Source organism: Nyctereutes procyonoides, unplaced genomic scaffold (assembly GCF_905146905.1).
Source record: "Nyctereutes procyonoides isolate TBG_1078 unplaced genomic scaffold, NYPRO_anot_genome, whole genome shotgun sequence".
Classification (NCBI taxonomy): domain Eukaryota; kingdom Metazoa; phylum Chordata; class Mammalia; order Carnivora; family Canidae; genus Nyctereutes; species Nyctereutes procyonoides.
In genome coordinates, this window is record NW_026575043.1 from 35,658,539 (window position 1) to 35,671,579 (window position 13,041).

General features: G+C 43.1%; 1 protein-coding gene across 1 annotated transcript in view; it reads left to right on the forward strand.

Moving 5' to 3' along the window:
- The first annotated feature begins 13 nt into the window (after positions 1-13).
- PI4KA (phosphatidylinositol 4-kinase alpha) overlaps positions 14-13,041 on the forward strand; it is a 120,729-nt gene continuing 107,701 nt past the window's right edge. The window contains exon 1 of the mRNA XM_055322301.1: positions 14-217. Coding sequence (XP_055178276.1) covers positions 59-217 — 159 coding nt within the window. The 5' untranslated portion in view covers positions 14-58. The remainder of the gene's footprint in view (positions 218-13,041) is intronic.

Consider the following 13,041-nt stretch of genomic DNA (forward strand, 5'->3'; position numbering starts at 1 on the left):
GCTGTGGCGCTCGCAGGCCCGGTGCGAGGAGCCCGCGGGCAGCGCCGCCGCGCGCGCGATGATGGCGGCCGCCGCGGCCCGGGGAGGGGGCGGCGGCAGCTCCGGCGGCGGCGGCGGCTCCAGCTCCGGCTCCAGCTCCTCGAGGGGCTTCTACTTCAACACGGTCCTGTCGTTGGCCCGCTCCCTGGCCGTGCAGAGACCGGCGTCTTTGGAGAAGGTAGCCTTGGCCGCCCGGGCCTCGGGCTGACAGGAGAAGGGTGTTCGGGGCGGCAAAGCGGGTGATCGGCGGGGCGAGGGTCTGTGGGAGGCTGAACAGGGCTCGCTAGCTGCCTGTGACAGGATGGGGGGGTGGTGAGGAGGCCCGTGGGTGGAGATCGCCGGTGAAGAGAGAGGGGGGTAACGGGGTGGTTTGGGCAAGGAGTGCGCAGGGCAGACGGGGACTTGGCGGGTCGGTGGCGCGAGAGGGACCTGAGCCACAGGCCGGGGTTTGAGCCCAGGAGGCAACTTGTGACATCGCAGGGGCGGGGGCGGCAGGCAGGGAGAAGCTGTGGGAAGAGCAAAGGACCAGGGTCGAACCCTAGGGGCTCAGCTCCCTACTTCCTCTGCTGCTTATTCCGTGACCTTGGAGAGATGCTGTTCTCGTAAAGTGGGGGGGCGGGGCGGGGGGTGCTTACCTGCTTTGCCCGCCGCACGCTGCTGTGAAGGGCGGATGAAACAGTACGTCTGAAAGAGCTTCTGAAATGCATATCGGCGCGTTGTCTTTCTGTGAGTCTAGAGGGGGCATTAGACTGGTAGGAGATTGTGTTTTGAAGAAGGGATGGTGGCAGCGAGGAGGAATGAAGTGTCAGGGGCAGAGGATTGTATTCAGGATTGCTTCAGAGGAGGAAGGCGAATTGATGCGGGGGGGGGGGATTTCTTTGCCTCGGGAGAAAGGTGAAAGGAAACTCAAAGGTGTGCCTCCACTGGTGGAAAGAACCCAGATTTTAGAGTCAGACCTGTTTGTTCCCTGCACTGTCTCTCTTGGTCCTCCTGGGCAAGTTATTTCAACTCTGAGAGCCTGTTTCCTTATGGGTGAAATGCAGTGGTTCTTGAGGAGTAAACGAATTCAAGCATAAAGGGCCTTCTGTAGAGTGGGTGAGCAGTAAACATCAGCTTTCCTCCCCAACCACCCTGTGATGAGATTAATTATGGTGTGTTAGCACTGAAGGGGTGGTATTCATTTTTTTCTTTCTCTTTTTTAAAATTAAGATTTATTTATTAGAGAGAGAGAGAGCGTGCATATGCATGATCCGGAGGGGGGGGGAGGATAGAGAGTCTTAGGTGGACTGCGGACTTCATAGCTGGACTGGATTTCATGACCCTGAGATCAGGACCCCAGCTGAAACCAAGAGCTGGCTGCTGGATCAACTGTGTCACCGAGACACCCTATGCGATGTTTTTGTTTTTGTTTTTTTCTTCGATGCAGCTTTCTGGCAGGTACAAAGAGATCTGTCGTCTAAGAGTAGGAGAAAGTGGTAGAGACTGGAGACCCATCTGCTGCAGTTGAGAGTCATTTTGTGGCCCTGGTGAGGGTGAGGCTGAAATGCTGTATTAGGCTCTCTGCATAGTGTCCTTGGCTTTGTGGGTTCTTAAATCTGATTTCTAACTTACCTGTAGGGTGAGCAGGTCCTGGGAGATTGATGCCAACTTGACTTCTAATTGAAGGAGGAATTCAGGAGAAAGTACATGAGTTCTAGAGATATGAATACCTGAATTTAAATTCCGTATCATTTGCTTATATTAGTGTGATTCTAGGTAGGTGAGTTCCCCAATCTGACCTTTGCTTTCTTCTGCAAAATACATGAACAGTATGTGTTAAAAGGTTATGAAGATCAACAAAATGACAGAACTAAAGGCAGGCACCTGGTACCTAATGATTGAGAACTGTGAGCATTGCATGAACCTGACTGATAGACCATAGTGCTGGCTTAACAAATCAAATTCATGCCAGGCTTTAAAAAAAAAATAAAATAAAAAAAGAAGGGCAGCCCAGGTGGCTCACAGTTTAGCACCACCTTCGGCCCAGGCCTTGATCTTGGAGTCCTGGGATCGAGTCCTGTGTCGCGCTTCTTGCGTGGAACCTGCTTCTCCCTCTGCCTGTGTCTCTGCCTCTCTCTGTCTCTCTCTCTGTGTCTCTCGCGAATATATAAATAAAATCTTTAAAACAAAAAACAAACAAATTCATGCCAGCTAGTCAGCACATTCTCTTCTTAGTGGGAGGACCAAAAAGCATATCAGAAGTTTGTTTGCTGGACTTGGAGAAGAGGAGAGATTGTAGGGAATTGGGTGAAGACAGTCCTGCGGCTTTAGCAGGGTACCCTTTCCTACTCAGTAACTCTGAGAAATTCACCTTAAGCTCAACTGGCTTGCTTTAGTCTTCTTCCATAATCAAAAGAACATTCTGTAATTGCAGCATTGTTAGCTTTGTATCTGATAGTAACTGCTTTGGTTGTCAAAATTAAGATACACAGTTAATACAGCTTTTAGGTTCACAGCTCCCCAGTACCATCTCTTAGTTTGGGAGGTACTTCAGCTTCTTTGGCAACTTTTACAAGTCACTTTAGAAAAGACTTAACCGAGCCAGCTTGAGGCTGCAGTCTTCAGAAGGGGTTGCTTGCAGTGTTGGTCCTTGGCTCACATCTGGGAACTTGACACTTGAACTGACTGTTCCCTCCATTCCCTAACTGATAGGGGTGGTTCATTGTGCCTAGACTCTTTGTACAAACAATATGGTTTATATTGACACCTGCTTTCCTCCTGGGAATCTGGAGTTTTGACGGTTGCTAGGCAGACAGTGCCTTTGTCTATCAATAAAAACCTTGGGTGCTGTGTCTCTAATGGACATCCCTAGGTACAAACATAGCATTCATGTTACTACATTGCTGCTATAGAAGGGAGCATGCTTGGTGTATACCTTTACAGGAGGGAGAGAACATGAAGACGCCCATGCACAGGTTTCTCTAGATTCCACCTGTCTTTTTCTCTTGCTGATAAACTAGTATAATTTACTGTAATTTAGTGACGAGTACAACTATGTATGTGTGAGTGATCTTAGGGACCTTGAAATAATTTCTTTCTTAGAGAAGGCTTCTGTAGATGGCTGATTCCATCAGATATACATGGATTCCTCTTATCCTCCTCTGGGATCCTGAGACTTGATTATGCTAGGGATCATTGTTACTATTTAGTCTTATAATATATGGCTGCTCACTACATTCCACTACTTTAAAACAATTGACAATAAGCCCTCTCAGCATTCCTAGGGAAGTATTTTTGAGGTTCTTTAGAGTAAAGGAATTTCTGAGTACCCAGGATAATGAAGGTGAGGATTTAAGTGGGGAGATGAGTGTTGAAAAACCTCTTTTTCTCATTTATTTGTTTCTGTTTTTTTTTTTTCTTTATTTTTTTCCAGAGAGAATGCTTGGTCCAGATAGGGTTGAGCTGAGGACAGCTCAGTTTTCTGAGCTAGACCTGACATCTCAGCTCAGACATTAGTAACTCAGGCAGCCCTGACCTGCTTTTATGACATAACTTTCCCTGTCTTTATCTGACTATATGCCACAGTGATGTTTCCTTACTCCACTCACCCACTCTGATCCCAGGCTGTGAAACTTAGCCTATTGTCTAAGTAAATTTTACTTTTCCTTTAATTAATTCACTCTTTCATTCAGAAAACATTCGTTGAGCACCTACTGTTAATTAGTACATGGTAAGGGGGATCCCTGGGTGGCGCAGCGGTTTGGCGCCTGCCTTTGGCCCAGGGTGCCATCCTGGAGACCCAGGATCGAATCCCACGTCAGGCTCCCGGTGCATGGAGCCTGCTTCTCCCTCTGCCTATGTCTCTGCCTCTCTCTCTCTCTCTCTCTCTCTCTCTCTGTGTGTGACTATCATAAATAAATAAAAATTAAAAAAAATTACATGGACCTTTTAAAAAAAATTAGTACATGGTAGGTAGGCCAAATCAATAAGAAACACTGTTAATGAGATTGCTCGGGTGATTAGCATCAAGTCAGACTTACTACAAGTACCCCATCTATTCTTGTATCCCATGTCCGGTGACCAGACTCCTGCCATGTTCAGATAGTCAAACCCTTGGTATCTATTCTCTGATCTGTAGCTGAGCTTTGACCTTTTCCTGCTAGGCTGCTCTAACACTGGACCCACCCCCAGGATTGCAGGCTATCCTGAAGACACCGTCAGTGTCCCTCTAGATCACATCCCATGCAGCCCTCTCCTTCTCGGAGAAAGGTGAGAGGAGAGAAATAGACAAGAGAGTACTGTCTGTAGTGGAATCTCCATGTATGGTTGGCTTCCAGTCTCCTACTCTCTGATTTCTTTCTGCCTGCTAGTCTTGCTCTGCTTTCCTCATTCTCATTTGTCTTCAGAATGGTACTGAGCTGCCTCTGTCTAGCTTCCTCCTGGATCTGCCTACTTATACTTCTCTGTATCTAGGATCTTGATGACCTGTTCCTGCCTTTCCTTGTCTGGCCTGTATCATACTAATGGACTCTGAACCCTGGGACATGAAGAGTTCCTGACAGAGCTGAAAAGTAGGCAGCATTCTTTGCCCTTCCCACCCTCAGGAGGCTTTGATCAGAATATTTTCCCGTGTCTTAAAATATCCTCTTTTCTTCAGTTAGAATGCCAGAATCTTGAAGTGTCTTAGCTAACTCAATGTGGTATTTATTTATTTATTAAGATTTTATTTATTTATTCATGAGAGACAGAGAGAGAGAGAGAGAGAGGGCCAGAGACACAGGCAGAGGGAGAAGCAGGCTCCATGCAGGGAGCCCGATGTGGGACCCGATCCCGGGTCCCCAGGATCACACCTTGAGCCAAAGGTGGCACTAAACCGCTGAGCCACCCGCGCTGCCCTCAATGTGGTATTTAAATGGCACTGCAGCATTAGGGACAGGCCAGAGCCTTCCTGATGGAGAGATGTGTTCCAGAAGTGCTGGTTAACTCTCATCTCTAATTAGAGGAATGTATGTCCTGACACTCAGGGCTTTCTGAGGGTGCATGATTATCTACTCCTTTAGAGAGGTTTGCCTTGGAGTGAAAATCATGATATTGGCATTTTTTTTCAGCCTTGTGAAGCTGAAAATTTCCATCCTCACTCCCTTTCCTTTGTGAGGCCATGCGAAAAACAACCATCTATAGAGTAAGAGGAGGGAAAATTAGTGTCCATAGAGAAAATTCATGATGCTAGAACCACTGTTGTTAAACCAGATCTAATATATTTTGAGAAAAAATTGGAAGAAGAAAAAAATCTTTACCTGTAATCATGCCACATTAACTATATTAGTTTGCTAGGGCTATTGTAACAAAGACTACAATGACTTAAACAGCAGAAATTTATTTTCTCATAATTCTGGATGTTAGAAATCCAAGATGAAGCTGTCAGTAGTGTTAATTTCTTTTGAAGCCTTTCTCTTTGATTGTAGATAGCTGTCTTCATGTACCTTCACCATAGTCTTTCCTCTCTGTCGTTTTGTATCATAATCTCTTTTTATAAGAATATTAGATTGATAGTACTGGCTCACTCATCTTGTGTTAACCTAAAAACCCTTTGTCCAAATACAGTCACATTCTGAGGTACTTGCAGATGAGGATTTCAATATATGAATTTAGGGGGCGAGGGTCACAATTCAGCCCATAACCCGAATGCATTAGCCTTTTAATTTCTTAGATCTCCTTTTTAGTCTTTAGCTATATTTATGTTATTGCTTTAAAAAAAAAATAGCCTATTGGGCAGCCCGGATGGCTTAGCGGTTTAGTGCTGCCTTCAGCCCAGGGCCTGATCCTGGAGACCCGGGATCAAGTCCCACATCGGGCTCCCTGCATGGAGCCTGCTTTTCCCTCTGGTCGTGTCTCTGCCTCTCTCTCTCTCTGTGCCTCTCATGAACATACAAATAAAATCTTAAAAAAAAGAGTTTAAAAAATAGCCTATATTTATTATTTTAATGGCTACATATCATATTTTGTATTGATAGATCATAATTAAACCTTTCTCTATTTACGCTGCCTAGTTTTTCCCTTGTAAAATAGCATGTTTGTACAACTAGAGTCTTGTCTTCTTCTGAATCACATTCTTCTGTTAAATTGTGGATGGGTCTTGATGTTTATTGCACAACTGTTTTCAAAGGACTGTACTTAGTTATGGTAGATAGCATCAGCAAGACAACTCATGCATATTTATCTATAGCATTGTTGTTGGATTTTATTTACTTTTTTCTGACAATTCTGCACGCATAAGAGGGAGTCTTATTCTTTTGATTCTAAGATAATGATATTTGATCATGGTTGGCTATGTTAAATTATGAATTAAACAACCAAAAAACCTACAAGGGAGAAGTGGTCATGTGATATTGTGCTCTTGTTTTCTGCTATGTGGAAACTTGAATTCAGGTTTCTCTTCATACTTGCAGTTGCTTAGATACTGGCTTCTAGCCGTTTATGCTCTGGGTATCTTTCTTTCAACAGTTTGGTCTACTAGGTGTGCACATAATTCTGACCCTCAACTAATTTACAAGTAAGTAGAAGCAGTGATAGGTGGGGGGCTGTCCATAAAGGAAGTGGTAGTGAACCATATGGCTTTTCAGTAGAACTCTTCTGGGAAGATATTTACCCATTTTGCACTCTACTGGTGTGACAATGGGAGGTACAGATAATTTTTTCTTCAGGCCCCAAGCCTTTTCTCTATGGCTCTTGATGGGTAGCAAAAATGTAATGGAAGGGTAAAAAAGTGAAACATGCTCTAAGAAAGTAAAAGTATTGTTGGTACTTGCCGGGAGGTTACTTTCAGCTGAGATTTTGAATAAGGAAGGCCGGAAAGTGATAGGGATGGACATTTGTAAATGCCACCAGTGGTTGGCAAGGGAAGGTCATTTCAGATAGAACAGAGAGTAAAATACAGAGGAAAATGAGGAACAGCAGCAAGAGGGTTCATCAGAAATATAGTATATTTAAAGGGAAGAGTGTAGATGAGAATGAGAAGAAAGCAGGTGGCTTCATAGGTAGTCTCAGACTTAGAGTTTGGATTGAATTGATGAGACATTAAAGAACCCATGAATATTTCAGGGTCATGAGTAATGTGCGTTAAGATTATGGCTGCATTGTTTATCTCCATGTTCTTAGGGATTCTCAGAATTGATGTGTCACTAGCTGTTTGCTCCCCCAGAGGGCAGAAATGTTCTATTTCTGACTCCTTACTGCAGATTTTCTCTTCTACTATCTGTTTGCAGTTTGTACCTAGTGGAGATGTGGTTGCCTCCAATCCCTTCTATCAGCAGCTATTCCCATCCCTGATTTAAATTGCTGAAATGTATCTGTGCACTTCATTTTCTTCATTACTTATATATTTATTTGTTTTTGTATTTACTTCTCTCATCCATCTTGGCATTTTGGAAAAAGGTTTGGCCTTTTTCCATCAAGACCCATCCACAATTGCCAAGCTGGCCAGAACAGTACTTTAGTTTATATGAGTTGAGGCAAAAATCCTCAAATCTCACTTGCATTTATTCACTTAATTCTTTTTTTTAAAAGAAGTGTGTATATATTTTTAAATTTTATTTATTCATGAGAGACACGGGGAGGTGGGTGCAGAGACACAGGCAGAGGGAGAAGCAGGCTCCATGCAGGGAGCCTGAGTGGGACTCGATCCTGGGTCTCCAGGATCAGGCCCTAGGCTGAAGGCGGTGCTAAACCACTGAACCACCAGGGCTGCCCTACTTACTTGGTTCTGAGTGGCTCTATCTTTGCTGCTGAAGCTATTCTCTTTTCCTGACTATTTCTATGTGTAAGGCTGGTCTGGAGGTCTGGATTCAGGGAAACCAAGCTATATGTACCATTATAAAGCAAATGATGGTGACATTTGTTTGATCATTCATTCATTCATTCATTTATATAATAAATCTTTGAGGGCTTGCTGTATGCCAGGCCTTGAAGGAGCCCATTAGAGGGATGAATGAGTAGACATCATCTTACGTCATGGAGCTGTCATTAAACAAAAAACTATAAGAAAATGTAATTGAAAATGCTAACAAGTGCCAAGAAGCAAAAGTAAATGGTGTTGGTGAATACATTTATAATGTTTTACTACCATTACCACCATCCATCTTCAGAACTCTTTCATCTTGTAAGACTGAAACCCTAATAGTTGCAGTTGATTTTTGTATATTGATCTTGTTCCTGCAACTTTGCTGAACTTGCTTTTAGTTCTAATACTTAAGATTTTTTCTATGTACAACATTATGCCATCTGTAAATATAGCTTTGCTTTTTCTTTTTGAAACCAAATGCCTTTTTTTTCCATTTTCTTGTCTCGTTGTCCTGGTTAGAACCTCCAGAATAATACTAGATGGAGACAGTGAGAGTGGACATCTTTGTCTTGTTTTTGATGGGGGGGGGGGCAACTTTCAGCCTTTAACCGGTAAATATGATATTAGTTGTGAGTTTTTTATAGATGCCTTTTATCAAGTTCCCTTCTATTTCTTTTCTTTTCTTTTTTCTTTTTCTTTTTTCTTTTTCTTTTTTCTTTTTCTTTTTCTTTTTCTTTTTCTTTTTCTTTTTCTTTTTCTTTTTCTTTTTCTTTTTCTTTTGGACCTGCGTAGGGGCAAAGGAAGAGGGAGAGGGAGAATCTTAAGCAGACTCCATGCCCAGTGCAGAACCCATCACAGGGTTCAGTCTCACAATCCCAAGATTATGACCTGAGCTGAAATCAAAAGTTGGACACTTAACCCACTGAGCTGCCCAGGCCCTCCAATTCCCTCCTATTTCTAGTTTGCTGAGTGTTTTTTATTGTGAAGTACTGTGGAATTTTTTTCAAATGCTTTTTCTGCATCTATTACAAAGCTAACTTTAAAACTTTGTTAGGGCAGGTCTATAATAGCTTTTGCTACAGGGTTAGTTTAACTAACTCCACTGCTGTGGTGCGGTCCTCTTGAGGTCTCTACTGAATGCTTTGAGGGCTTTCTGCTCTGGGTGGGAGTAACTCAGATACCTCTCAGCTCTGTATGAGCTCTTGGAGCCATTCAGCTCACAGTTTCCCGGTGGTTGTTTTCCATCTTCATGGAATATCAACTATACTGGTATGTCTAGTATCCATCCAAGATTCAGGGGAACTCTGGTACGATTTTTGGAGCGTTTTTTGTTTAGCTCTCTCCTCTTCAGAATTTCCAGCTACTTTAGACTTCCTGTACTCTTTTTCTGTCTCTTCCACTTAGACCATCATGATGCTTGGAATGCCCTTTCCTATGCTGTGGTCTGAGATGGGTCTTCTGGCAGAAAACCAGGCAGTCATAGGGCTTACTTTGTTTCCTGTCTCTCAGGTATTATAGACTTGTGCTACTTGTCCAGTGTGTGAAATCAGTGGTTTCATATATTTATTTGTTTTCCTAGTTTTATGCCAGGAAGTTAAACCCAGGTCCTGTTATTCTCTTATGACTATAGGTGGTTCTTGGACAGGATTTTATTGCTAGAGCATACGTTGCAAAAAACTATCTGTTTATCCTCTTATATGTGAGAAAACTGAAGCTTGAGGGGGATGACTTGCCAATATTTGCATAGTTTTACAACATCAGCAAGATTCTGTGGATTTCCATATATAGGTATATATATACACACACACACGCTTGGTGTTTTGTCCACATTTTACAGAAGGAAATACAAAGTCCGAGATGTTCAGGTGGGTTTTGTCGTTATCTTGGGTCACTTAGGTAAGAAGCAGCAGAGTTGGAGTGAAAATCACAACCTCCCAACTCTGTGGAGCTACCCTGATCATTGCTTATTGAAATGATATGTCAGGAATCACAGATGTGCATTTGTATGTACTGTACCCTACCAGGCACATGAGCAGGGCTCAAGAAACAAACTCACTCATTGCTTGTAAAGGCACACATAGGGATGCCTGAGTGGCTCAGTGGTTCAGCGTCTGCCTTTGGCTCAGGTTGTGATCCTGCTTCTCTCTCTGCCTATATCTCTGTCTCTTTCTGTCTCTCATGAATAAATAAATAAAATCTTTAAAAAAAAACCAAAGGTTAGCTTATGTTCAGTGTTCTCCATGGGGACAGTACATTTGAGAAAAACAATTAAAAAATGGATTTAACAAAACACTGCCACTAATACTTAAAGCTTAATCTCTAGTTCTCAGGGAATTTTCTTTCTCTCCAGAAAGACTATTCCCAGAAGTTTCAGATAACAAAAGTTGTACTCTTAAAAAATTGTTTAATTAGCCAGCTTGTAATGCTATTAGAGTGGCTTTCTTTTGACCTAAATACTTTACCTACACCCACTGTTATGTTTGACTTTTCATCTGCAGTTTTCTGCCCAGTCATTCAGACTTGTGAGGGCATCTTATTTTCTCTTTGGTTTGGCATTTCCTTCCTTTGGCAGTCTAAATTCACCTTGTGGTCTCTCTCTCTCTCTCTCTCTCTTTTTTTTTTTAAGTAGGCTCCACACTGGTGCTTGAATTCATGACCCTGAGATCAAGACCTGAGCTGAGATGAAGAGTTGGATGCTTAACCGACTGAGCCACCCAGGTGCCCTGGTCTCTGTTTTTTAATAGCCTTGAGTTAAAAAAAATATTGTCAAGGGACGCCTGGGTGACCCAGCGGTTGAGTGTCTGCCTTTGGCTCAGCGCGTGATCCTGGAGTCCCAGGATCGAATCCTGGGATCAAGTCCCACATCGGGTTCCCTGCATGGAGCCTGCTTATCCCTCTGCCTGTGTCTCTGCCTCTCTTTCTGTGTCTCTCATGAATAAGTAAATAAAATCTTTAAAAAAATATATTGTCGGGATCCCTGGGTGGCGCAGCGGTTTAGCGCCTGCCTTTGGCCCAGGGCGCGATCCTGGAGACCCGGGATCGAATCCCACGTCGGGCTCCCGGTGCATGGAGCCTGCTTCTCCCTCTGCCTGTGTCTCTGCCTCTCTCTCTCTCTGTGACTATCATAAATAAATAAAATTAAAAAAATATATATATTGTCGAAAGTTCTTTGCAAGTTACCTTTATAGCCTCCTTGCTGTCCGTTGGCTTATTGATCTCAAAGTGTTGCCCAGAGCCCCTCTGGATCTTTTTTATAAATGGAAGTAACCCTGGCCATCTCTGTCAGATTTAAGTCTAGTGACCTCTTACAATGATGGGATCTACTCTGCCCTCTAAAAACAATGAACCTGTTAGTTTGTTGCAAAATTCTGAAAATAAATTAGGTTTTTTTTTTTTCATTTTAAAAATTATAGTATTAATGCATTATTCTGCATTAGGACAGTGACCTCTCTGTGTCTCAGTTTCTTCATCCTTAGAATGGGGATAATAAATAATAACTACTCAGTGTACTGTTGTGAGGATTAGAGGAGATTGTACAAACCAGCACCTCACATGTGATAAATGCTCAGTAACTGTTAGCTTCCAGTATTTAGATACTGGAACCCACCAGAACTGGTTTTCCCTGATCTGATATGTGATGACTTCAGTAGGACCTGGTTTCAAGTCTTCGCTTTTTTTTTTTTTCCCCTCTTCACAAGAGTCCCAGTTTCCAAGGGCATTTTGCATCAGAGCATAGACCCAGAGCCAGGCTTTCAGGGCCCATCATCATTTGGTTTCTGGCTTGCATTCTTTACTAGTTGTGTCATTTTTATTGGTTGTGTAATTCTGGCTAGATCATAAGGATTGTGAAGCTGTGACTGTATATTATATATGACTTCATTAGATTATTCTTTCATCCATCTCTCCATTCGTTTGATGCTGCTGCAAATATTTGTTCAATGCCAATTGCATGCCAGCACTGTGCTCAGTACTGATTTTATGGCAAATATCACAACATAGTTAAAACCCTACAATAGGAAGGCTAGATTCTAGTGATCTTCTTCTTTTTCCTTTCCTTCTCCTCCCATTAAATCCCTGTCACATTGGCCGCTTTAGTTCCCCTAAATAGTTAAGTTTATGGAATGTGTAGGGTGCAGTGGATATAGGATAAGGGGGATATAGTCCTGTGTGCAGTGAGTGGAAGATAAGTATTCAAGTAACTCCAAAATAAGATTTTTAAAAAGATAATTCTCAGGGATCCCTGGGTAGCTCAGCAGTTTGGCGCCTACCTTAGGCCCAGGGCGTGATCCTGGAGTCCCGGTATCAAGTCCCGCATCGGGCTCCTGTGTGGAGCCTGCTTTTCCCTCTGCCTGTGTCTCTGCCTCTCTCTCTCTCTCTCTCTCTTTCTCTGTATTTCTCATGAATAAATAAATAAAATATTTTTTTAAAAAAGATAATTCTTTCCGGGTGCCTGGGTAGCTTGGTTGTTAAGCATCTGCCTTTGGCTCAGGTCATGATCTCAGGGTCTGAGATTGAGCCCTGCATTGGGCTCCTTCCTTGCTTAGCAGGAAGTGTGCTTCTCCCTCTCCCTCTGCTGCTCCTCCTCCTCCTCACTTGTGCTCTCTCTGTGTTAAATAAATAAATAAAATCTTTTTAAAAAAATAATTATCTCGAGATAATTATCAAGTACGTTGCTCTTGATGGGCTATTCGGAGATGCAGTGGGAAAGATCATAGCACATTGCTGCTGTCTGGATAAGCTTTGAGAAGTAAGAGACAGTTGAGATGGATCTTGGAAGGATGGGTAGAATTTTTATAGGGAGATAGGCAGATTGAACGAAATGTCGCAGATGAGTGAAGAACATGGAAGAAGCCAGACAGGGAGAAGTGAGCACTGTATTTGGGGCCAGTTTTTGGGGGAAATCAGGAAAGACCTTCATTGCCAGGTTGGGAGGGTGAATTGAGTGTTCACTGGGATGGGGAGCTGTTGAAGGTGTGTGGGCCCGCAGTGGTGATATTGGAGTAGGGAGAGACAAAAGTCAGAGAGAGGGTCTAGTTAAGAGCCTGTTGTCTAAGTTTGTACTTAACCTATCTGGGCCTAGTTGCCTAGCCTATAAACAAGGATAAGATTACACATGATCTACCTGAAAGGGGACATTTGGCAGATAAATGTGCAATTTCTTCTGGCTCTCCATCTCCAATTCT